Source organism: Callionymus lyra, chromosome 11 (assembly GCF_982586985.1).
Source record: "Callionymus lyra chromosome 11, fCalLyr1.hap1.1, whole genome shotgun sequence".
NCBI classification, from domain to species: domain Eukaryota; kingdom Metazoa; phylum Chordata; class Actinopteri; order Syngnathiformes; family Callionymidae; genus Callionymus; species Callionymus lyra.
This window is the reverse complement of record NC_141828.1, coordinates 14,283,943-14,308,641: the sequence shown is the minus strand read 5'-3', so window position 1 is coordinate 14,308,641 and position 24,699 is coordinate 14,283,943. Positions and strand designations below refer to the sequence as shown.

Here is a 24,699-nt window from a genome sequence, read left to right as displayed (position 1 = left end):
GCTAAAAAAACCAAACAACAAAATTTCAGTTTAAACATTTGAAAAGTAAACCGTTAATTTCTAAGGGTCACAATAAAAAAAAAAAATACACTTTCAGTTATTGTCGACAATAATTGAAATTGTATCTTTTTTATGATTAAATGATTAAAAATCGACGTTGGGTTTAAGAAATTTGAAATGGGCCCCTTGGCAGAAGTATGCTCCGGTGTAGTGCTTTTCTTGTTTACATATTTGCTGAATCATCAGGAGCTCTGGGCTGGTTTCTCCTCAACAAAGTGGTCCAATTTAGAGCTTTGGGTTGGACTCATTTTTCACTAGTTTACAAGTCTAAACTTCAATGAACAAAAACAAGTTAAGGTGACGTGTCAAGCATCTCATGCTACTGTAACCTCGCGGAAAATCTGGTCTCTTTTCAAAATAAAACACCTTTTACACAGTATTGATCAATACAACATTCTAAAAATGACGACTGAGCTAAGCTAGCAAGGGTATTATTCAGTTTAAAACTTCCTGACTTTAAATCACATGTGAAAAATGATTACTGTGACCTATAAAGATGCTAATGTTTAAGCTTAGCTAATCTTACAATCAAACTTAAAGTTCATGTGAAAGGTTAATGGATAAAAATGGTTGAAAAGGTTTATAATATTTAACATCTCTGCTATAGACGGTGGATTGTAGGATAAAAATCTGAGGAGTTAAATAATATAAAAGGATAAAAAGAGGAATAAAAGTAAATCCATTCAGATATTAGAAAAGGCATTATTTTAAAACAGATTTATTGAACATTGGATGTGATTCTGACAGGACAGGATTCATTGATTTTGTTCAAATGTATTCAGTGAACTCTAATTATTTTTGAGTCCCAACTCGTGTAAAAAATATCCATAAATAAAAATCTCCGGGTCCTTCTTCGAGCTCAAGTTCTGCCTCTTAAAAATCTCTTGTAAAATAGAAAAAGCAGCTGCCAAACATTTTGGCCAACGGTCGCCCCCCTCCGCCCCCCTCTGTGTGATGTGTCCATTTGCAGTTTTGACACAGTCGCGCCAAGAGGTCAAAGGTCATATCAGCTGTCCAGCTCGAAGTCTGTCTCGTCGTAGAGGTCGGGCCGCGGGGAATATTTCCGCCGTGAGAACTTGAGGCCGAGGTGGTCGCCCAGCTCGTTGAGTTGGTGCAGCACCTGCGGACAGAGACGCATTGTTCAAGCTCAACGCTGCCCCTCGAGGGGGGTCCGGGCGGTATTTTTCAAAAAAAAATGTTTAAGCGTACCCGATCCAACATGTCACGCGTGTGCGCCGCCGACAGGCAGAACCGAGCTCGGGCCTCTGTGATGGGAGTTGCTGGAAAGCCGACCACTACGACGCCGATTTTCCGCTCGAGCATCTCGCGTGCGAACGCCCTGTAAGAAGAGAGACCAAGAAGTGAGTTCCAGGGACGTTAATGAACCAGTTAAATAATATTAAATATACAAATACACGCTTTTTGGACACGATTTTAGATCTAAATACTTACAACATTTTATGAAATAATTTGATTTATAAAGATTATTTAATTAAAAAAAAGTTGACATATTAGATTTAGATATAATAGAAAAAAATAATTTTAACATTGAATTGCACTTAATACATCATCAAATTATTTAATTTAATTTAATTTAATTTAATAACCAACTGTTGATGATTAATTGATGTATTAATTAGAGAAATATGACTTTATTGATCTAAATTGTTTTTCCAATTAGCATGCATTAATTAATGTAGTTTTCAGGCATTATATTTATTTATTTTAAATATTTAATTTCGCTATTTCGTTCGGTTGAATTTGTTTTTTATTGAATCATTTAATTTCAAAAATTCAAATAATATTATTTGTTTTTTTTCACACATAAGAGTCTGATTCCAATAATTAAAAGAGGCAAAATCAAAAGAATGCCGAGCGAAAACAAAGACACAAAAAGATTTATTTATTATTAATATTATTATTAAAGGAACCCAAAACATATTAGAACCTTTTAATATTCACATTATTCAATTTAATTATTCAATGAAATAATTCAACCTTTAAATATTAAACATATATTTAATTCAATAACAATATATTAAATTAAAATGTAACACTTAAAAACAAAGTTTCAACTTAAAAAAATGTTCAATTCAACCGTTAAATATTCTGATGTTCAAGTTTGCCTGCAACCTCCAGTTTCCGCCAGCAGGGGGTGAATAAGGTAAGGTAAGGTAAAACTTTATCGCCGCGTTCTTTTGGCTAAACCATTAATAATAAAATAATAATAATACAAATCAATGTGTTGTGACTTAAACTACCAGCACAAAAGAATAATAAAAAAAAGCTTAAAAAAAGACACAATAAGGTTAGAATTCATTTGTTTAAAAATATTAAATGTAATTAATCGCATCATCACGTGACGCAACTCGAGACAGAAATTGTTATGAAATGCGATATTGCGAAAGAGCTCCCGGTAAGGGGCCACACACCGGCCCCGGCCGGCTCTGGTTTGTGTACTGGATCTGGGAATCATTGCATCAAAAGACACTTTGTAACCAAATTGATTCTACCTGAGCGTCTGGCTTGTTATGTTGTAATGGTCGAATAATAGAAACCTGATGCAGACGCAGTCCTCGCCACTGATTCATGGAAACTTTTTTGGGGGAAATTGTGCAACATGGGCACGCGCTTCAGAAGCGATGAGACATGGCTGGCCATGTCGATGTTTTTTTTGTCGAGACTTACACGACTTTCCCCGGCATGTAGAGCAGGATGGGAACCACCGGCGAGTCGTCGTTGCCGTAGATGATGAAGCCCATCTCCTTCAGCCTCGCCCTGAAGTAGCGCGTGTTCTCCGCCAGTTGACGGATCCGTCGGATCCCTGTTTTCGAAAAAAAACAACACAAAATCGTGAGATACACGTCGAAAAAAACCATCTCCTCCTGCACCTCCATCCGGACCCTTCCTGGCTCCCCCTGTGAACTCCACTCCAGCTGCAGCAGCAGATGGTTCAGTTTTGTCTTTCATGACGCCAGACTTTTTTTTTTTTTTTTTTGCAAATAGAAAGTAGCACGGTGGCGAATACAAATGGTGTTTGGGTGTCACATGTATCTCAGGTAAAAGTGTGGGGGGGAGGGGCTGCTGCAGCACAGCTTTGGCTCGACCTCGGAACACAGCTCTGTTTCCCTCTGATTACCTGGGAACAGATTGGCAGTTCTTTCAAAGGGATGTAAGAGAGCACTTTAAATCCCCTTATCTCCGAAGAGAGAGAGCGAGAGAGAGAGAAGGGGTCGGGCCTGGTTGGGCATCTCTGCCAAGAAGCCCCATTTTCGCAAAATTGTTCCTCTCTGCAGAAAAGAGAGAAAAAAAAACGGGGGGCCACGGAGGTCAGAAACCTGCTGCCAGACGCAAGGAATCGTGCGCGTGGGTGAGAATGTGTGGACGCCGCTGTCTGTCAGAGCTTCTGCTGTCGGCAGTTTACCCCCGAGTGTGACATTCTACGTTTAAGAGGAAAATTGAAAATACACAAGTGTGTGTGTCTCGATGTGTGTGTGTGTTTGGGGGGGGGGGGGGGGGGGGGCTGCGGTTTCTCCGTGGTTACACTCAAAGTGGTCCAGAAGAGGCTAGAACATTTTTTTTTAAAACATCAATATGTCCTGGTGTAAAGTCTGACTTAAAGAATGTTTCTGGAGAATTACTGGAGTCTTTACATGTATTACTGACGTGTAATTGAGTCAGTGACACAATTTATTCGTTACAAATTGACCACAAGGGGGAACTGGTGAACCACGCACTATATTTCGTCATGAAATGGTTAATGCTATGAATTCAGAACGGGTGCATAAGTCCCACGTATCCGTAAACATGAGATGTGTAAACGTAATAAAAAGCATATTTAATTAATTAAGATATGATTTTTTTTTTTAAAAGATGTTGGGTTAACCCTATGCTGTGTCTCAAATCGCATACTAGCGTACTAAAAGTTAGTATTTTTAGTGCGTTAGTGCGTCTCAATTCTTAGTACGCCAATTTAGTGCGCCATGCAAACTAAATTGGCGTACTAACAGGCCCACAAAACTGGAATGGTTCGATGGACACTAACCACCCTAAACAGCCGCCATCTTAGTGATGTTTTTAAAGGAAGTTACGTTAGCGTTAGCGGCGATAGCGTTCAAACAGCTGGTTGAAACATCGTTTAATAGAAGTAGAGGAAGAAGCTGTCATGTGATTTCCTGTTAGTGTGTAGCAGCAGAGTTTGATTTGAGACATACTATCTGTGGAGAATTTGCGTACTAGTTAATACGTACACTAAACTGATGCATACTAACTTCTAGTATACTAAGAGTAGTATGCGATTTGAGACACAGCACTAGTGTTATCTCAGGGTCGAGGAGCCCCGAAGAGTTGTGTTTGTGGTATCCCTTGTGTTAACACAAGGATAAAACAAAACTAATTCAGAGGTTTATTTATTCAATATTTTTTCTATTACTTATTTTGTGTGTTATGTACTATTAAGTTGCATTGACGTAACTACATATTTATACTCGTAATCCACAAGGTACGAATGCGTAATTGAAGATTTGTAGTCGTAAAAAAACAGAAAACAAACAGTGTACACAACCTCTTGAATCTGCAGGTGTGAGTCACAGATTTGTTCAATCACTGCTAAAATAGGTCAGATTCAAGAGGTCTTGTTTAGTAACTTGTACACTTGGAAAGTATTGCTTTCTTTTACGACTCTGGATTAATATGTAGTTACGTCAATGCAACTTAATAGTACGATTACACATCTCATCTGGGACTTATGCACCTGTTCTGACTTCATATAATTCAACAAATTCATTTTATTTTTTATTGAAATATTTTCTTATATATTACATAAAACAACAGGCTTTATCTATACTCTCTCAACAAATGCAATGCAATAAGAAATTCAACAACTGCATGTGAGCGACTGCATTGCGGTTGCACTTTTTTTTGACACCAGGAGGCGCCAGAAACACTATTTTAGTTTGTATATATTGCAGGTTTAATTTGGTTTTCGATTCGTCTGCTTAACCACTCCACCAGATCTGTCAAGAACCCCCCAATTTACGTCCATCGAAGGACACGTACAAGGACACAACACCAAACACACAACTTTGGACTGTGGGAGGAAATGTGTGTGTCCAGACGAAGCACACACATCACTCGATCAATTACGAGTTCCAAACCCTGAGTCGCCTTAAAGCTCCAGGAATGATTTGATTTCTGTTTTATTAAATGGGGCTCTGCTCCATGTCTCCGATGACAAAGCTACTGATTTAAGATATATTTACTGACTATTATCGTAGAAATATTCACTCTGTTTTAGGCATTATACGTAGATAAGTATTACACAATGTCAGCTAGCTAAGTGACATTTCTTCACTTTATACTGCAATTGAAAAAATCATTTGTTTAATTAAAAAGTGTTTTTATTTGTTATGTGTGGTGAGGTTAGATTTGGCTTTTACGGATATTCAAGGGATGTCACTCAAAGAAACAGTGTCTTTGTAATAGCATTACTGGCATGTTTGCCAAACTGTGTGACTTGTAAAAATGTTAAACTTTAGAAAGTGAAACTATACAGTTAAAAAACTTAATAAAAAGCACATTTAATAAATTAAATACAATTTTTTTTAAAAGATGTTGGGTTAACCTTAGTGTTATCTCAGGGTCAAGGTGACCCGAAGAGTTGTGTTTGTGGTATCCCTTGTGATAACACAAGGATAAAACAAAACTAATTTAGAGGTTTATTTATTCATTCTTTTTTCTATTACTTATTTTGTGTGTTATCATGTCTCGTTCTTTTATTCTGTACTGACACCACAAAAAATTATTTGTTTACAACAATAAAAGTTTTGATTGGATTTTTCTTCAGTTCTCCCTCTAGTGGCGGAATAAGGGAACATCTTATTTATTTTTTTCCCATCAAGCATTCTTTGTAACTGTTGATTATTTGGTCTTGTTCTAATCCATTCATGCTCTCTGCTGTCCTGGAGTGTGTGTTTCAACTCATCTGGTTTCAAGACACGGATCCTCACACTATCTTACAACACTCTTGCTTCACAAAAGAAGAATGACAGGATGTTTTTTTTGTCTCCAAAACTAAACCAGCGACACATTAGAGCATCAAAAACACCAGATAATCTCTCACAGATGAGCAAAACAGCAAAAACCAGAAGAAAACGACTCCAGGATCCACTGGACTCGTCCAAGTTTTGGATGGAAACCATCCACTTGCATGAGCGGGCGAGCTTCAACCGTGAACCCTTCCGTCCTGACAGCAGAAGGAATTCCTTGGGCTCTCACTGTGACTTGTCTGGAAATGACTACTTCCCTGCCCCGGTGTCTGATGCCATTAAAACTTCTCAGAGGTACTGGGTCCCTTAAAAGCACACGTGTAAATGATTTCCTCCGTGATAGCTTCACGTGTGCGGGGCCCCCCCTCCTCCTCCTCGCTGCAGACCCCAGTAATCGCTACCATGTTTCCAGCTCGAGCAGCTGTTCGTCGTAACCCCCCCTGCAGCCCCTGGACCCGCTTCCTAACACCAACGGCGGTACCATCCTCTGGGTTTGCTTTGGTTCCTTTCCATAAATGTAAATGCAATAAAGGTTGTTTTTTTTTTCTTTACGAGCGAGATCTGATTTTCAACAGAGGGCGCTAGAGATCACATGAGGACGACTGCTTTTCATGACACACATGCATGTTGCCGGATTATTTAGATAAATCTTTAGTATTACAAGCACCTTGTTAAGAGAAAATAAAATAATAATAACTGAAGTATAAACTCCATAAATATACAGTCGCTACTATTTATATTAAACAATTTTTGAATAAATCAAGTTGCTATTCTTGTGCTTATAATTTTGTAAAAAAGGTTAAAAAAAATCAATTATAACGACAAAACATGAGTATTTTTAAAAGCTATTTAAATATTTTATTTTGTTAATTCAACTATATGGAGTGATATCTTTGGAATCTTTAGTTGGACACAAGATCAATATTTATGAGTAAAACAAATAATAGAAAAGTAATGGATCAATGTTAAATTGTAATGTAACCATAAAAAAAAACAATAATAGTCATTCATTGTTTATAAGTAAGCAACATTTTATAAGTACATTTTAGGTTTATATTGATATTATCATATTGAGATATGCACTATTTTTAAAATACTATGTATTTATTCTATTTATACCATTTTGCACTATTTTTAACTTATTAACATGTATACTTTTATATATATTATTTCTATGCAATATTTAAAACGTTAATTATTTATTCTGTTTGTACTATATTGCAGTATTTTATTAATATTAATATTTATACTTTTATATATACATTTACTCTGCTGTGTTTTTTAACGGTTGCCAAGCAACGAAATTTCATAAATAATAAGATAATAGACAATAAAAGAAAGTCTATAGTTTGTCTCTTTTGTGCTCAATCATGGATCCTGAAATATTTACCTTCTTTCGTTCCATCTTCTCCCATGATGCACTTCATCGCTCGCATGATCTGCTCGACGACGGGAGGCGACATCGCCGAGGAGTAGACGGCGCTATGGGAGTGGCTACGCAGGTAATCCACCAGCTCCTGCAGGATGAGAAAAAAAAAACCCCTCAAACTTTGTTCCTGCAAGTGTAAACTTCTGCAGCGACGACAGAGAATCAATTAAAAAGTGGCTTCAGTTCTCTGTGAGTCTAACTGCTTTGGAATGGACTGTGAAATGGATCTTCTGCTCCGCACTCTGGCGCGCTAATCCGTGCAGGAAGTGAGGCTGAAATGAGCCAGATTGAGGACTGTCATGCTTTCTGTTCCCGAATGTCAGGGGGATATTTTTTTAAATACCAGGAGTCGCTCTGAGAAAATAGGCAATTTAAGGCGTATAAAGCAAAATAATTCAGAGGTTTATGTATTCATTTTTTTTTACCACCCTGTCACTGACAAGAAACCCACTTGTGACATTATACATACATTTATAGTAAAACATCCTTTTTTATTAAACTATATAAAGATACAAAGTAAGTAAGTAATATTTATTTATATAGCGCTTTTCGAGACCAGGGTCACAAAGCGCTTAGACAATCAAAACAATACTCAAAAAAGTACATACTTTAAAGATCAAGATAATACTGAGAACAACACAGGAGTAGTACTGGCCGCTAAATTACAGCTAGCACTGTTAGCTAGCTAAGCTAACAAGTGCAATATTTCACTTAAAAATGTCCTTCACTTTATACTGCAAGTCATTTGTTTAACTTAAAAGTGTTTCCATTTGTTATGTGTGGTAAGGTTAGATTTGGCTCTTATATTTAAGGGATGTCACTCAAAGAAACAGTGTCTTTGTAATAGCATTACTGGCTGTTTTTTTCAAACTGCTGGACTGAGTGTACAAATGGTCAACTTTATATAAGAAACTATACAGTTAAAAAACTAAATAAAAAGCATGTTTAATAAATTATTAAAATTTTTTTTTTTTTTTTTTAAAGAATATGTTGGGTTAAACCTTTTGTTATCTCAGGGTCGAGGTGACCCGATGGCCTGAAAACAAATGTGTTTGTGGTATCCCTTGTGATAACACAAGGGTTAAACATAACTAATTCAGAGGTTTATTTATTCATTTTTTTTACCACCTTGTTACAGACAAGAAACCCACTTGTGACATTATACATACATTTATAGTAAAACATCATTTTTTATTAAACTATATAAAGATACAAAGTGGTACTGGCCGCTACATTACAGCTAGCGCTGTTAGCTAGCTAAGCTAACAAGTGCAATATTTCACTTGTGTCCTTCACTTTATACTGCAAGTCATTTGTTTAACTTAAAAGTGTTTAATTTGTTATGCGTGGTAAGGTTAGATTTGGCTCTTATATTTAAGGGATGTCACTCAAAGAAACAGTGTCTTTGTAATAGCATTACTGGCTGACAAACTGCCTGACTTGTAAATATGGGAAACTTGATCAAATAAACTATACAGTTAAAATCAAAAAGCTAAATCAAAAGCACATTAAATAATTTTTTTTTAAATAATATTTTGGGTTAACCCTTGTGTTATCTCAAGGTCGAGGTGACCCAAAGGCCTGTAAACAAATGTGTTTGTGGTATCCCTTGTGATAACACAAGGGTTAAACATAACTAATTTAGAGGTTTATTCATTCATTATTCACCACACTGTTGCAGACAAGAATCCCATTTGAGATGTTACACATACATTTAAAGTAAAATTTTTGATTAAACTTCACAAAATTACGAAAAGTAAACATCCCAAAGACTGCAGCTAGCACTGTTGGCGACTAGCTAGGATAGCAAGTGCAATATTTTACCTAAAAATGTCCTTGGCTGTGTCCAAAATCGCACACTTCTCCGTGTGAACTGGTACTACAGTACAGTGGTAACTACAGTACAAGTTAAGACAGTGCACGTACTTAAATTTCGACATGTAGTACTGTCTCAAATCAAACACTGCCGCTACACACTTACAGGAAATGACTCGACAGCTTCTTCTTCTACTGCTTTTTAACTCTGATTGCAACCAGTTATTGCTGACACTTGACAGCACTTTTCACCAATTTAGTCAAAACAATTAAGTTGTATGTTATTTAGTTATTACTGTTGTTTTGTGGTAAACAAATTGTTTTTACTCAAACATTTACGTCGGTATCTGCTCCGAAGTAGTTTCCGTTTATCGTCATCTACGTCAGCAAGATGGCGGCCGTTAAGGGCAGAAAGTGTCCATCGATCCACACTCAATTTTCTGGCCTTTTGAGTGTGCATAGCCCACTACATTTTCGCACACTGCTAATTGGGACGCACTTGTGCACTCAAAATACTGCAGTGTAACTGCAGAAGTGCGCGGTTTTAGACACAGACCTTCACTTTATACCGCAATTAAAAAATGTTTTTATGGTTTTATGTACGGTTAGGTTTGACTCTTACATGGATTTAAGGGACGTCACTCAAATAAACAATGTCTTTGGAATAGCCAGAAGATGTACGCATTACAGGACTTGTAAAAGTATTTATATCATAAATTATACAGCTAAAAACAAAACAAAAATTGAATAAATTAACTTTAGATGTTTCAAATAACATGTTGGGTGACATTGAAACACTAAAATGTGTATCAATATTGAAAATGAAAGAAAAAAAGTATGTTTTGTGGAACACCGTGGGAGGAAATCAGAGGTATCACAACATTTTTTAACTAGGTTGACCCCCTTGTCACCACCGTGTTTCGTACGTAAGTGTCAATAAAAGCAGCAGTAATTTGAGTCAACTGAGGTTGACCAGTGTGTTTAAGAAATGTATCAACACCAGTAAAAAAACACATTTATAGACGAGCTTCGCCTGCTACCGAACAAATCCACAACACATGCTCCTGGTTCATATTCAAAATGTGGTTAAGACCTTTTTTTTTTGTTAAATAAAGTTAAGAAAAAAAAAAAGGCTCAGCCGACGCGACACGAACGAACGCCATGACAGGAAGTGTCAGCGTGCGGCCGGCGAGGCGACGACATGTGGGTCGGAGAACGTCTCTGGATCGACCCTCCTGTCGTCCGTCCTTGCTGGGATGGCGGGGAAGGAAGTTTGTGGACTAAGGGGGGGGGGGGGGGGGGGGGGGGGTTGGTGGTGGGTGCTTAAGTACAGGATCAAGACGCGAGTCGACATCTGTTTTCGGTTTAAGCCCGGGTGGGGGGGGTTTCACCGCAGGATCTCGGTACCACGACCAAGACAAAACCATTTGAGGGAACATGTCCGAAATCCATCTCTAATCCAGAGGGGGTTTGGAGCGACAGCTCCGAGGGTTGGTTGCCCCCCCCCAGAGACGTGGAACCAGAAGGTGTTGTCGGGGCGACTTTTATTTCCGGGGGTCTCTCGTTAAAACAGGAACCCCAAATCCATTTCATGGATTCAACAACAAATACCTCGACTCGGGAGGCTTTAACTCTCTCTTATCCCGGGAGTTTTACCGCAGCCAGCTGTCGAAAAACCAGGCAAGGAGTGTTTCGTACTTCAAAAACATTATCTCGCTTGTTAAAAAGGCCGTACCCCCCTGCCCCCCCCCCAGTTCGAAATCTGGAGCGCAGTACCCGACGTCGGCCACAAGAAGGGGCTGGCCCGCCGCCCAAAGGCTTCACCTTCTTATTAAGGGCGGTGCCGAGGACAGGAAGTTCGTCCTCCTCTCTCGGTAATACCTAACACGAAAAACATGTCTGCTTTCTAATCAACTGCCGCAGCACTGGTGCGGTTATGTACTAAAATGTTCTTTTTTTTTAATGGAGTTAAGCAGGAATTAGCTACAGCCGGAGCATTTGTTGGACACGTGAGGTGCAGAGAGAGAGAGAGGCTTTTAAAAAAGCAGACCTGAGTAAATCAGGGTTTGGAATACGTTTTATGGCATGTTTTGCGCTCGGTTATGGAGCCAGAATGAGCAGAGAGGGGAGAGAATGGCTGCCAGAGTCGGTGTTTAGAAGTGACACAGAAGTATGATGAGCGGAGGATGTTTGTCTCGAATGGATATCGATAGAAGTGAAGCTAGAGAAGAACCAGTACACAAGAAGATATGTATATGTATATATATATATATATATATATATATATATATACATTATATAGCATTATATTACATGTTTTCTAACCCTTGTATTGTCTCTGGGTCTAGGTGACCCATAGGCGTGAAAACAAATGTGTTTATCGTAACCCTTGTGTTGTCTCTGGGTCAATGTGACCCATAGGCGTGAAAACAAATGTGTTTATGGTATCCCTTGTTTTATCGCAGAGTCAATGTGACCCATAGGCCTGAAAACGAATGTGTTTATGGTATCCCTCGTGTTGTCTCTGGGTCACCTTGACCCATAGGCCTGAAAACAAATGTGTTTGTGGTATCCCTTGTGTTGTCTCTGGGTCAAGGTGACCCAGAGGCCTGAAAACAAATGTGTTTGTCATATCCCTCGTGTGGTCTCAGGGTCAATGTGACCCAGAGGCGTGAAAACAAATGTGTTTATGGTATCCCTTGTGTTATCTCAGAGTCAATGTGACCCATAGGCGTGAAAACAAATGTGTTTATGGTATCCCTTGTGTTATCTCAGAGTCAATGTGACCCATAGGCATGAAAACAAATGTGTTTATGGTATCCCTTGTGTTATCTCAGAGTCAATGTGACCCATAGGCATGAAAACAAATGTGTTTATGGTATCCCTTAACTCAGGTTCAAGGTGACCCATAGGCGTGAAAACAAATGTGTTTATCGTATCCCTTGTGTTATCTCAGAGTCAATGTGACCCATAGGCGTAAAAACAAATGTGTTTATCGTATCCCTTGTGTTGTCTCAGAGTCAATGTGACCCAGAGGCCTGAAAACAAATGTGTTTATGGTATCCCTTAACTCAGGGTCAAGGTGACCCATAGGCGTGAAAACAAATGTGTTTATCGTATCCCTTGTGTTATCTCAGAGTCAATGTGACCCATAGGGCTGAAAACGAATGTGTTTATGGTATCCCTTGTGTTGTCTCTGGGTCACCTTGACCCATAGGCCTGAAAACAAATGTGTTTATGGTGTCCCTTGTGTTAACTCAGGGTCAATGTGACCCATAGGCATGAAAACAAATGTGTTTATGGTATCCCTTAACTCAGGGTCAAGGCGACCCATAGGCGTGAAAACAAATGTGTTTATCGTATCCCTTGTGTTATCTCAGAGTCAATGTGACCCATAGGCCTGAAAACGAATGTGTTTATGGTATCCCTTGTGTTGTCTCTGGGTCACCTTGACCCATAGGCCTGAAAACAAATGTGTTTGTGGTATCCCTCGTGTTGTCTCAGAGTCAATGTGACCCATAGGCCTGAAAACAAATGTGTTTGTGGTATCCCTTGTGTTGTCTCAGAGTCAATGTGACCCATAGGCCTGAAAACAAATGTGTTTATGGTATCCCTTAACTCAGGGTCAAGGTGACCCATAGGCGTGAAAACAAATGTGTTTATCGTATCCCTCGTGTTATCTCAGAGTCAATGTGACCCATAGGCCTGAAAACAAATGTGTTTATGGTATCCCTTGTGTTATCTCAGAGTCAATGTGACCCATAGGCGTGAAAACAAATGTGTTTATGGTATCCCTTGTGTTATCTCAGAGTCAATGTGACCCATAGGCATGAAAACAAATGTGTTTATGGTATCCCTTGTTTTATCTCAGGGTCAATGTGACCCATAGGCGTGAAAACAAACGTGATTATGGTGTCCCTTGTGTTGTCTCTGGGTTAATGTGACCCATAGGCCTGAAAACAAATGTGTTTATGGTATCCATTGTGTTGTCTCTGGGTCACCTTTACCCATAGGCGTGAAAACAAATGTGTTTATCGTAACCCTTGTGTTAACTCAGGGTCAATGTGACCCATAGGCATGAAAACAAATGTGTTTATGGTGTCCCTTGTGTTAACTCAGGGTCAATGTGACCCATAGGCCTGAAAACAAATGTGTTTATGGTATCCCTTAACTCAGGTTCAAGGTGACCCATAGGCGTGAAAACAAATGTGTTTATCGTATCCCTTGTGATATCTCAGAGTCAATGTGACCCATAGGCGTAAAAACAAATGTGTTTATCGTATCCCTTGTGTTGTCTCAGAGTCAATGTGACCCAGAGGCCTGAAAACAAATGTGTTTATGGTATCCCTTAACTCAGGGTCAAGGTGACCCATAGGCGTGAAAACAAATGTGTTTATCGTATCCCTTGTGTTATCTCAGAGTCAATGTGACCCATAGGGCTGAAAACTAATGTGTTTATGGTATCCCTTGTGTTGTCTCTGGGTCACCTTGACCCATAGGCCTGAAAACAAATGTGTTTATGGTGTCCCTTGTGTTAACTCAGGGTCAATGTGACCCATAGGCATGAAAACAAATGTGTTTATGGTATCCCTTAACTCAGGGTCAAGGCGACCCATAGGCGTGAAAACAAATGTGTTTATCGTATCCCTTGTGTTATCTCAGAGTCAATGTGACCCATAGGCCTGAAAACAAATGTGTTTATGGTATCCCTTGTGTTGTCTCTGGGTCACCTTGACCCATAGGCCTGAAAACAAATGTGTTTGTGGTATCCCTCGTGTTGTCTCAGAGTCAATGTGACCCATAGGCCTGAAAACAAATGTGTTTGTGGTATCCCTTGTGTTGTCTCAGAGTCAATGTGACCCATAGGCCTGAAAACAAATGTGTTTATGGTATCCCTTAACTCAGGGTCAAGGTGACCCATAGGCGTGAAAACAAATGTGTTTATCGTATCCCTCGTGTTATCTCAGAGTCAATGTGACCCATAGGCCTGAAAACAAATGTGTTTGTGGTATCCCTTGTGTTGTCTCCATCCATCCATCCATCCATCCATCCATCCATCCATCCATCCATCCATCCATCCATCCATCCATCCATCCATCCATCCATCCATCCATCCATCCATCCATCCATCCATCCATCCATCCATCCATCCATCCATCCATCCATCCATCCATCCATCCATCCATCCATCCATCCATCCATCCATCCATCCATCCATCCATCCATCCATCCATCCATCCATCCATCCATCCATCCATCCATCCATCCATCCATCCATCCATCCATCCATCCATCCATCCATCCATCCATCCATCCATCCATCCATCCATCCATCCATCCATCCATCCATCCATCCATCCATCCATCCATCCATCCATCCATCCATCCATCCATCCATCCATCCATCCATCCATCCATCCATCCATCCATCCATCCATCCATCCATCCATCCATCCATCCATCCATCCATCCATCCATCCATCCATCCATCCATCCATCCATCCATCCATCCATCCATCCATCCATCCATCCATCCATCCATCCATCCATCCATCCATCCATCCATCCATCCATCCATCCATCCATCCATCCATCCATCCATCCATCCATCCATCCATCCATCCATCCATCCATCCATCCATCCATCCATCCATCCATCCATCCATCCATCCATCCATCCATCCATCCATCCATCCATCCATCCATCCATCCATCCATCCATCCATCCATCCATCCATCCATCCATCCATCCATCCATCCATCCATCCATCCATCCATCCATCCATCCATCCATCCATCCATCCATCCATCCATCCATCCATCCATCCATCCATCCATCCATCCATCCATCCATCCATCCATCCATCCATCCATCCATCCATCCATCCATCCATCCATCCATCCATCCATCCATCCATCCATCCATCCATCCATCCATCCATCCATCCATCCATCCATCCATCCATCCATCCATCCATCCATCCATCCATCCATCCATCCATCCATCCATCCATCCATCCATCCATCCATCCATCCATCCATCCATCCATCCATCCATCCATCCATCCATCCATCCATCCATCCATCCATCCATCCATCCATCCATCCATCCATCCATCCATCCATCCATCCATCCATCCATCCATCCATCCATCCATCCATCCATCCATCCATCCATCCATCCATCCATCCATCCATCCATCCATCCATCCATCCATCCATCCATCCATCCATCCATCCATCCATCCATCCATCCATCCATCCATCCATCCATCCATCCATCCATCCATCCATCCATCCATCCATCCATCCATCCATCCATCCATCCATCCATCCATCCATCCATCCATCCATCCATCCATCCAGCCAGCCAGCCAGCCAGCCAGCCAGCCAGCCAGCCAGCCAGCCAGCCAGCCAGCCAGCCAGCCAGCCAGCCAGCCAGCCAGCCAGCCAGCCAGCCAGCCAGCCAGCCAGCCAGCCAGCCAGCCAGCCAGCCAGCCAGCCAGCCATCCATCCATCCATCCAGCCAGCCAGCCAGCCAGCCAGCCAGCCAGCCAGCCAGCCATCCATCCATCCATCCATCCATCCATCCATCCATCCATCCATCCATCCATCCATCCATCCATCCATCCATCCATCCATCCATCCATCCATCCATCCATCCATCCATCCATCCATCCATTTTTAATACCCGACGGCAGGTATGTGTGCAGATATATCATATAAACTCATATAAAGTTAAAAATAAATAACAAGAAATCATCTTCATTCTCCTCAGGAATAAATAGGGATGGATTTTCTCATATTGGAAGAGAAGAGTTTGACGGGAACCTTTTTGCCTGCGATGTAGCCTCCAGCAGCCCCGAAGCTCTTGGTGAAGGTTCCCATCATCACGTCGATGTCGGCCGCGTTCACGGCGAACAGCTCGGTCACGCCTCGGCCCGTGGGCCCCACCGCCCCGATGCTGTGAGCCTCGTCCAGGTACAGGTACGCCTTGTACTTCTTCTTGAGGGCGATGACCTCGGGGAGCCGGACCACAGATCCCTCCATGCTGCAGGGGTTTTTTTCAAAAACAAACAATCTCAGAAACAACAGAAGACACATCAAGTTGGTGCTGGAACTCTTCAGTTCCGCTGGCGTTCATTAAAGTCGCGTCAAACGGAGAAGGGAAGCCCTCTTCCCCGCCGACATGTGACAGGGGCTTACAAGGACCAGAGTAGACCTCAAAGGCTTGGCCGGAGTGAAGCTAAATCTAGCTTATTCTTCAGCCAAACCGTTTGATGTCGTCGGAGCGGCAGTGGATAAAGAATTATCTCCAAGAGCAGGAAGGAGAAATGAATACCCCCCCCCCCCCAAATAATGACATGATTCATTTTTGTTGCAGCGAAAAATTTTGGTCTAGTGTTTTGTGAATAAATAACATTTATCTTACAAGTGTATTTTCATGGATAAACATGTCTCTTGAGGGCTGCTGAACATACATCATTACCACAGATGCTACGTATATTTCCTGTTGTTGACCTTTTTTAAATTTACATGAAAAATATTAGAAGAATAAATCCTGATACTGCAGTTAGACAAGGATTTAAAGGCGTATGGAGGTTAAAATTGTATAATTTTTATTTTTATTAAAAGTTATAAGATTAACTTCTTAAACATTATTTACTTAACCCTTGTGTTATTATCGCAGGGTCAAGGTGACCCCAAGGCCCGAAAACAAATGTGTTTGTGGTATCCCTTGTGTCGTCTCTCTGTCAATGTGACCCATAGGCGTGAAAACAAATGTGTTTATGGTATCCCTTGTGTTGTCTCAGGGTCAATGTGACCCATAGGCGTGAAAACAAATGTGTTTATGGTGTCCCTTGTGTTAGTGCGGGGTCAATGTGACCCATAGGCGTGAAAACAAATGTGTTTATGGTGTCCCTTGTGTTAACTCAGGGTCAATGTGACCCATAGGCGTGAAAACAAATGTGTTTGTGGTGTCCCTTGTGTAAACTCAGGGTCAATGTGACCCATAGGCGTGGAAACAAATGTGTTTATGGTGTCCCTTGTGTTAACTCGGGGTCAATGTGACCCATAGGCGTGGAAACAAATGTGTTTATGGTGTCCCTTGTGTTGTCTCAGGGTCAATGTGACCCATAGGCGTGAAAACAAATGTGTTTATGGTGTCCCTTGTGTAAACTCAGGGTCAATGTGACCCATAGGCGTGGAAACAAATGTGTTTATGGTGTCCCTTGTGTTAACTCGGGGTCAATGTTACCCATAGGCGTGAAAACAAATGTGTTTATGGTGTCCCTTGTGTTAACTCAGAGTCAATGTGACCCATAGGCGTGGAAACAAATGTGTTTATGGTGTCCCTTGTGTTAACTCGGGGTCAATGTGACCCATAGGCGTGGAAACAAATGTGTTTATGTTATCCCTTGTGTTAACTCAGGGTCAATGTGACCCATAGGCGTGGAAACAAATGTGTTTATGTTATCCCTTGTGTTAACTCAGGGTCAATGTGACCCCAAGGCCTGGAAACAATTGTGTTTGTGGTATCCCTTGTGTCGTCTCTCGGTCAAGGTGAACGACCTCCACCACTGCATATGTATTTATGTAAGTTCACATTGACCCATAGATGACACAAGGGATACCACAAACACATTTGTATCCAGGCCTTTCGGGTCACTTTGACCCTGAGATAACGCAAGGGTTAATGGTTTAAGCAACATGAAATCATATTTTGACATTATTATCATTATGTTTCCTTATTTTCTGCAAGAATGTATTTTATTTCGATCCGTCTCAAGAAGTATAACTCTGTAATATTAGTACGATGGTCTTTACGTCTTTAAGTACTGAGAGACTTTTTGCAGGACTACCTAGAAATTGACAAAATCTGGGACTCGGAGATATTTTACAGCATTTCTGAAAATGGCCGAAACCAACCTAACATATTGTTGCCTCAGATTCACTATAAAAACAGAGCAGATAAATATATGCTACGCGATCCTTCTTAATATTGCTAAAAATCCCTCTGACCATGGTAGCGCAAGGTCTTCTTATCTTTGGTAGCAGCTTTATTTACCTAAATTTCCTGTCATTCTATTGGACAAGTTGCATAATTATCTGGGCGCTCAACTATTCCCTTCATGTTCTGAATAGTAGATCACGATGAGAGCTAACATAACGACTAAGAAAGAAATCAACATTTCGCCAGTAAGACACACCCGCCCTGCCAACTTCCAAACACAAAATTGTACCTATGAAATGCATTTTTAATGCTAAAAACTGCTAACACTGTTTAACACCATTCCATGTGCAGAAATCCTTCATAAATAAAATATCTATACAGTTTTGTAAGTTGGCGAATGGGATGTAAAAAGCTTCAACACAACCGCCGTGTTTTCCATTATCTTTTAAAAACTAATTTTGTCTGGTCACCCACAAAATGTAATTTAAAACCTGTGACTGCTATCAAAGCACTTTGAAACTCGGACCTCTGCCTAGACACTGGTTTTCACCCATAGTTTGACTTGCTTTATGTATTCAAAATATATGAGCAATGAGCAAAAGAGGACAGCAGGTGGCAGTAGTATTCAAGAACGTATTTGCTTCTCACAGTAGGGGAAAGAAAATAATAATTTAATAAACATTCAAATCCTTCTTTTATGAGTGACTTTGCTTATCGTTAGAAAGATCACATGACCTTCTTGGGGGAGGTAATAATGACAGCACATTTTTTGAAATTGCTGTCAGATTAATTGACAATTCAGTTCTACACTTATTCTATTCTTGATATATTCTTAAAATCTGCATGTAAAAAGGGATTTTGGTGAAACTTCCCATGAAGGTCTGAACGCTTTATAATGTCTTATGCATGTGCTGAAGATGTATTATACACCAGACCTTCAGAGAAAAGTGTTACCATGATTTTTAAGTGGAGTCGGTGCGACGGTGGAGTAGCTGGGACACGGTTTTGGAGTCGAGTCAATCTCCGTGGCTCCATTTTTGGACCTGATTCGGAGCTAACGAACAGATGGAGCCGGTCAGGACCACTTATGAGCGCCAGGAGAGACACACACCACTCCTTTTTTTCTTTGTAAATTAAACACACAAACAAACACACTTATATTTAAGTAGTATGCAGCCGAAGCCGTAATTATTTCCATGTGATAAAGGCTAAAAAAGCAGTAGAAAAGTGTGATTTTAAAGCTATAAAGTATATTTATATATAAATAAAACAGATTTTTATCAGCATTTAATGTTTTTATATTGAGTTATTGTGTCTTTTTTATATTTTTTCCACAGCCTGTACCTTTTTTCTTATTCATTTATCAGCTAGAATCTAATTTATAATAATTTTTTAAATGTTTAATGACCTGTAGATTCCTTCCACCATGATGAGGATCTTCTTCCAGGGTCTGTGGGTTCGAGGCTGACCTGAGCACACGGCATCTCTCAGCATCTTCTCCAAACTGTGCATGTCTGGAACACAACAGAACCGAAGTCAGATATTGATCATTGAAAATTGACACAACAACAACAACAACAACATAAATTGTTTTAACATGACGGCTCCGTGGTGTTATTTTACGATCAACCAGCAGGTGGCAGTGTTGAATAACTCTTCTCCACTAGTACCGCTTCACCCTCAGACTGAACTCAAAGTGACCGTTTAAGCTCCAAATCTGTGATATACTGAGATTGGGATTATAAATCTTGCATTTAAACAGAAAATTAGCTTTTTCTTTTAATACATAATATTTAACAATTAAGTCTTTATGAAATCCAAAAATCCAATTTCCGTTCAGATTTAAATCTCACACCGTTGGAATATTTTCTTTATCTTTTGATCTAATCTCTTAGTTGGGAAATGAATGAGTCACAATGTCACGTGATTATTTTTAGGGGTGGAGGCCAAACGCTCCAGGTGAAAGCACGCGTCACTCAAGAATATCTGGTTTTTGTTACATCAGCAAATCTGAAGGCAAAAAAAAAAAAGACTAACTTGCCAGAGCTGATACGTTTAGAAACAAACAGTAACATTGTAGATCAACCCTTCTTTTTCCCCCGTAGTGGTTCTCAAGTAATCTGGCATTTGTGGCCCAGACGGGAGTTCACACGTCTAAGTGAGTCAAGTGTTTATATTGGTATTAAGATGAATTAATCTCGCTAAATATGTAGCAGTATTAATTCAACGTAGCCATACAATGCTTTGAATACATATGTCAAGTCATGCCTGTGTATCTCCGTGCTCCCTAAGTTTGTAAGAACTTACTCATCTTACTTAACTCATCTTAGCATACTGATTATAAATAGACAGAGCTCTGTTGCGTCATAAATTCAATGACTTCTCCTTTGCCAAGGTAGAGGCTTATGACACAATTGTGGGTCCAACTAGATGAGAATTACAGCTGTAGAAATTGCAGAAAAGCACTGAGGCAGCACATCAATCTGCCAAGGAGCTCTGACCCCAAAAAATGAAATGAAAAGAAAAACTCTTTAACACTCTAATTTATCATGTGAGTCTCAAGAGTCTCAGAGAATTGAACCACTTGTGTAAAAGTGCAGTGTCTTAACCACTGAACCACCAGGAAATTAGGATGTAGGCTAAAGTATTTAAGGGCTGTAAGAATTCTACCCATCAACCCCTGAAACAAGTTGTCATCATTACATAAGTTAAGTTAATTTACTTTATATACTGATTGTATGTGTGTGAAGCGACGGATAAAAGCCATACAAGAGAATGACAAAACTTAAAGAGCAACTAACTTGTTGATTTAAGTGTCTTTCAAATTGATCTTGGACTCTATTGTATCATCAGTATTTGTCTGTTTGTACAAAACTCTATTTTATTTCAAATATTTACATTAGAAAATGTGCTTAAGCCCCGCCCACTGAAAACAGTTTTTCTGGAGATAAAATCTTGTTGACCATAACCACACCCACTCTGTTGTGGTTGTTCTAAAATTGCAGTTTGTCATCAATCCTGTAAATCTCCAGTTCCAAGGGACTTGTTGTATAAACAAAGCGGGCGTGATTACATTTGGCCGCAGGAGAAGTAAAGCCCATTATTATGTCGTAATGGACTCAGCTCTTGTAACCTTTCTTTCGCTGAGATTTTAGATGGGGGAGAACTTTATAAAGTAATAAGTTCAAAACATGGTCATGATGAGGCATCTTGGAGAAGAAGACTTTAACATTTGAAACATGTGAGTCAAGAGAGTTGGAGTTTGACATTAGCTGCTCTTCAAACACCCAAACCCAGATGGAACTACAGGCCCCACTTCTACCATTTCTAAACAACACTAAATCATTCAGAAAAACGTATTTAATTGGAAACAAACAGACACTGATTAAATCATAATCCTAACTTTGCAGAGGTGATCACATAAAACCACCGTCATGTATACTTTGTTAGAACCCCGTTCTAGCTGGACATGTTTCAGCAGTTCAAAGCGTGGAAGCTCATCTGTCGGCTAGATCCACGCACTCGAACATCACTCAGCTCTTAGCCTTGAAACACCCGATTCTCACTTTTGAGAAAACTGCAGTGCTGGCGTTTTTAGGCTCGACTTTTTATTGACACAAAAGTTAATCTAAAAACTGCAGAGCTCTTCAGGGCGACGTGTGAACAAACTGAATAATAAGAAGACCTGACTTATCCGACATCGTGGGTGTTTTGAACTGAACACCCATTGTACACACTCCACCTGTTTACACTGGGTATCTTTCAGATGTGTCCTTGTGTGTGTGTGTGTGCATGTGTGTATAACAGCCTAAAGCTGTCTTCGGTTTTCTGATTACCTATTTTTCACCCTCAGTCAGAACAAGACAAATGAGCACATATGGATCTGATCTGAAGAGCGATTTACTCGGAGAAGAAAAACAAGACAAAGTTGTTTGTCTTGTTTTTCGTTGCTAGAACCGATAACATTTTTAAAGTTCCTTCATTCCAATCAGTTCAACAGATCTGAACAGTCTGTTTCTGAGTTTGTCTGCTGCACCTTTAACCTTTGTTTTTTTTACTCATGTAAAACATCAGCAGATACAAGAGAGCTTGGATTTGCATTTGGTTGGCTTTCCTTCTTTCTTAATTCTTTCTTATCAATGTTAATATTGGGAAATTACTGCGAAAGGAAACAAGTGTGCCAGTGAATATTCAGAATACCCTGTACCTAAGGCTCTGGCCGGAAATAAACTGAACACAGTCATTGTTTACAGCCATTAGGAAGGCCTGGAGGGACTCAGCTGAGCAGACTCTGGTCCTCTGGAGTTCAGAGGCGACTCCTGAGACTGCTGCGAGCGTCCTCTGCTCTGAGACGCAGTTTCACAACAACTGAACAAACAAGTTTAAGAGAGTCAGTAGGTGAGGGTTGACGGCCATCACCTGAGAACTAATCTGGTGACACTACAGGGTCTGAAGAGACCAGAATCAGTATTTTTTAAATGTCCAAATATTTCTTCTGTTTGCTGATACTGTATTTATTTTTGATATCATTTGGTTGACATTAAAGGCGTTTCCTGCTATAGTTTTAAAGGTTGAGGTGGAAAACATAAGTACCTAACATAAAAACCTCATTTCCATCTCTTTTACTTTATCAATTGGTGACCACAGCTTCAAATTTTATCTTAAGATTATTAGGCAAATGCATAAATTCAGCTCAGCACAGCACAAGTTAGAGGAACCCAGTTTATGATTTGGTATTAGAAAAATGACCAAGTACTTTGTTTCAAGATTCTGAATGGTTTGAATGATTTTGCAGGTGAGCAAAACCGAATAAAATAAAATTTGGCAAATATTTTCTCCATATACAGCCTCAAGTTTTAAAACTTTGCATGGTGTTTTCCATTAAAACTAGCGCGGCAACCGCAATGGGTGTCTCCAATCTTGAGCTCAATTGCCACATCTAGCCACCAATATTATTATTTATGGCCCACGACCTCATTTTGTAATGTCTACTTCCTGTAGAGCGATCACCACTTCAATAAATGTTCTTACTGGGTCTACAAAACTGCTACCGGATTACGATTTCATGATTGTTGTGATTGTGTCAAGATGTGAATAAAAGGATTGTAAATATTAGTTGTAGCGTTGTGAATTACAACCCGGCTGTTTGAATGTTGGCAAAAATATTGATCATTTAATCATTTTCAGTTTCTATTCTCTAAATCTCAAATTACATAACAAACTTTTAACTGACTTACAACTGTGAGGATTTAGAGAATGTTTTGCAAGTCATGTGTTTTATGTCAATGTTAATGTCTTTAAAATACTGTATATATAATTTGAAAAGAGTAACTAAACATTAAGCCAATCGAAGCCAACAAACGTGCATTTTGTTTGGTTGGTTTGAGACAATAAGACAGCATACCAGATAAACATGTTCAAACAATATTAATCCTTTTATAAGCTTAAATAAACACGGGCTTCATGCTTCACCGTTTACAGAGGCGTTTCCTTTTAAGCTACACATCTGATGATTAAAAATGACCATGCAAGCCAACAAAATTGAATCGCTCAAAACGTGAGACAGTTCTGTTAGACAAACGAAGCCATACAAGACCGGAAAAACCAGTTTACCTGGCCTTTACGGGGGTTATAGGCCACCTGAAACTGCTCTGTTGTCGGGGATAGCCCTGTTAACAAACAATGTAATAATAGGCTGAGTTGTCAAGTGTGGAAATCAAAAGGTTATAGATGAAGAAGCGAGGTCAGTGGCTCCAGGTGCCTGAGGGCTCTTTTCGCCTTCGGATAGGCCTTTGGGATCTGCTTGGAAGACCCTTTAAATGACTCTGCTTGTACCTGTCAGGACACATTTTCTGGTCCTGCCTCATTTGTCGTCTCTCCAGCAAGAGCAAAGACGAATCCGGCGTAAGCAGAGTAAATGTTTTATCGTGTTTAATAATCCTGAATGCTCGCAGGACTGCAACTTTTTAAAAGGATGCCTTTTTTTCCCCCCCCCCGTCAAAATAAAACTGTTTTTCTGCCGTGCTGCTGATGGATGAAGCCAGACCTCAGTCTTAACTGCACATTTACTAAAGCTTTTCCATTTACTGCTCCGAAAACAGAATATTAAATAGGGGCTTCTTCAGGCAAATCCTGTACCGCGCCGAAAATAATGTCTTCCCTGAGATAGAGGCGGAAGAACAGGAACAGAAACTCGCATTTGAGCCGAAATAATGCCTCATTCTGATGGAAAGCTCAAGTCAAATATCCAGCAGACTTACTGTTGTGTTTGAACACCCGGATCGTTGCTCCTGACAATCTTGCTCCCAAGATGAGAGACGTGTGATTGAGTTCATCGCTCAGGATCAAACTGCCCTGGAATCAGTAGACAGACTTAAAAGAAAGTTCAGGGA

General features: G+C 40.0%; 1 protein-coding gene across 1 annotated transcript in view; it reads right to left on the bottom strand.

The window, feature by feature from the left end:
• Positions 1–762: 762 nt before the first annotated feature.
• The window catches only part of sptlc3 (serine palmitoyltransferase, long chain base subunit 3), a 40,448-nt gene continuing 16,511 nt past the window's right edge, over positions 763–24,699 (bottom strand). The window contains exons 6-12 of the mRNA XM_087802363.1: positions 24,568–24,661; positions 19,716–19,821; positions 16,183–16,402; positions 7,498–7,624; positions 2,749–2,884; positions 1,270–1,399; positions 763–1,180 (exon numbers count right to left, since the gene is read on the bottom strand). Coding sequence (XP_087658489.1) covers positions 1,067–1,180; positions 1,270–1,399; positions 2,749–2,884; positions 7,498–7,624; positions 16,183–16,402; positions 19,716–19,821; positions 24,568–24,661 — 927 coding nt within the window. The 3' untranslated portion in view covers positions 763–1,066. The remainder of the gene's footprint in view (positions 1,181–1,269; positions 1,400–2,748; positions 2,885–7,497; positions 7,625–16,182; positions 16,403–19,715; positions 19,822–24,567; positions 24,662–24,699) is intronic.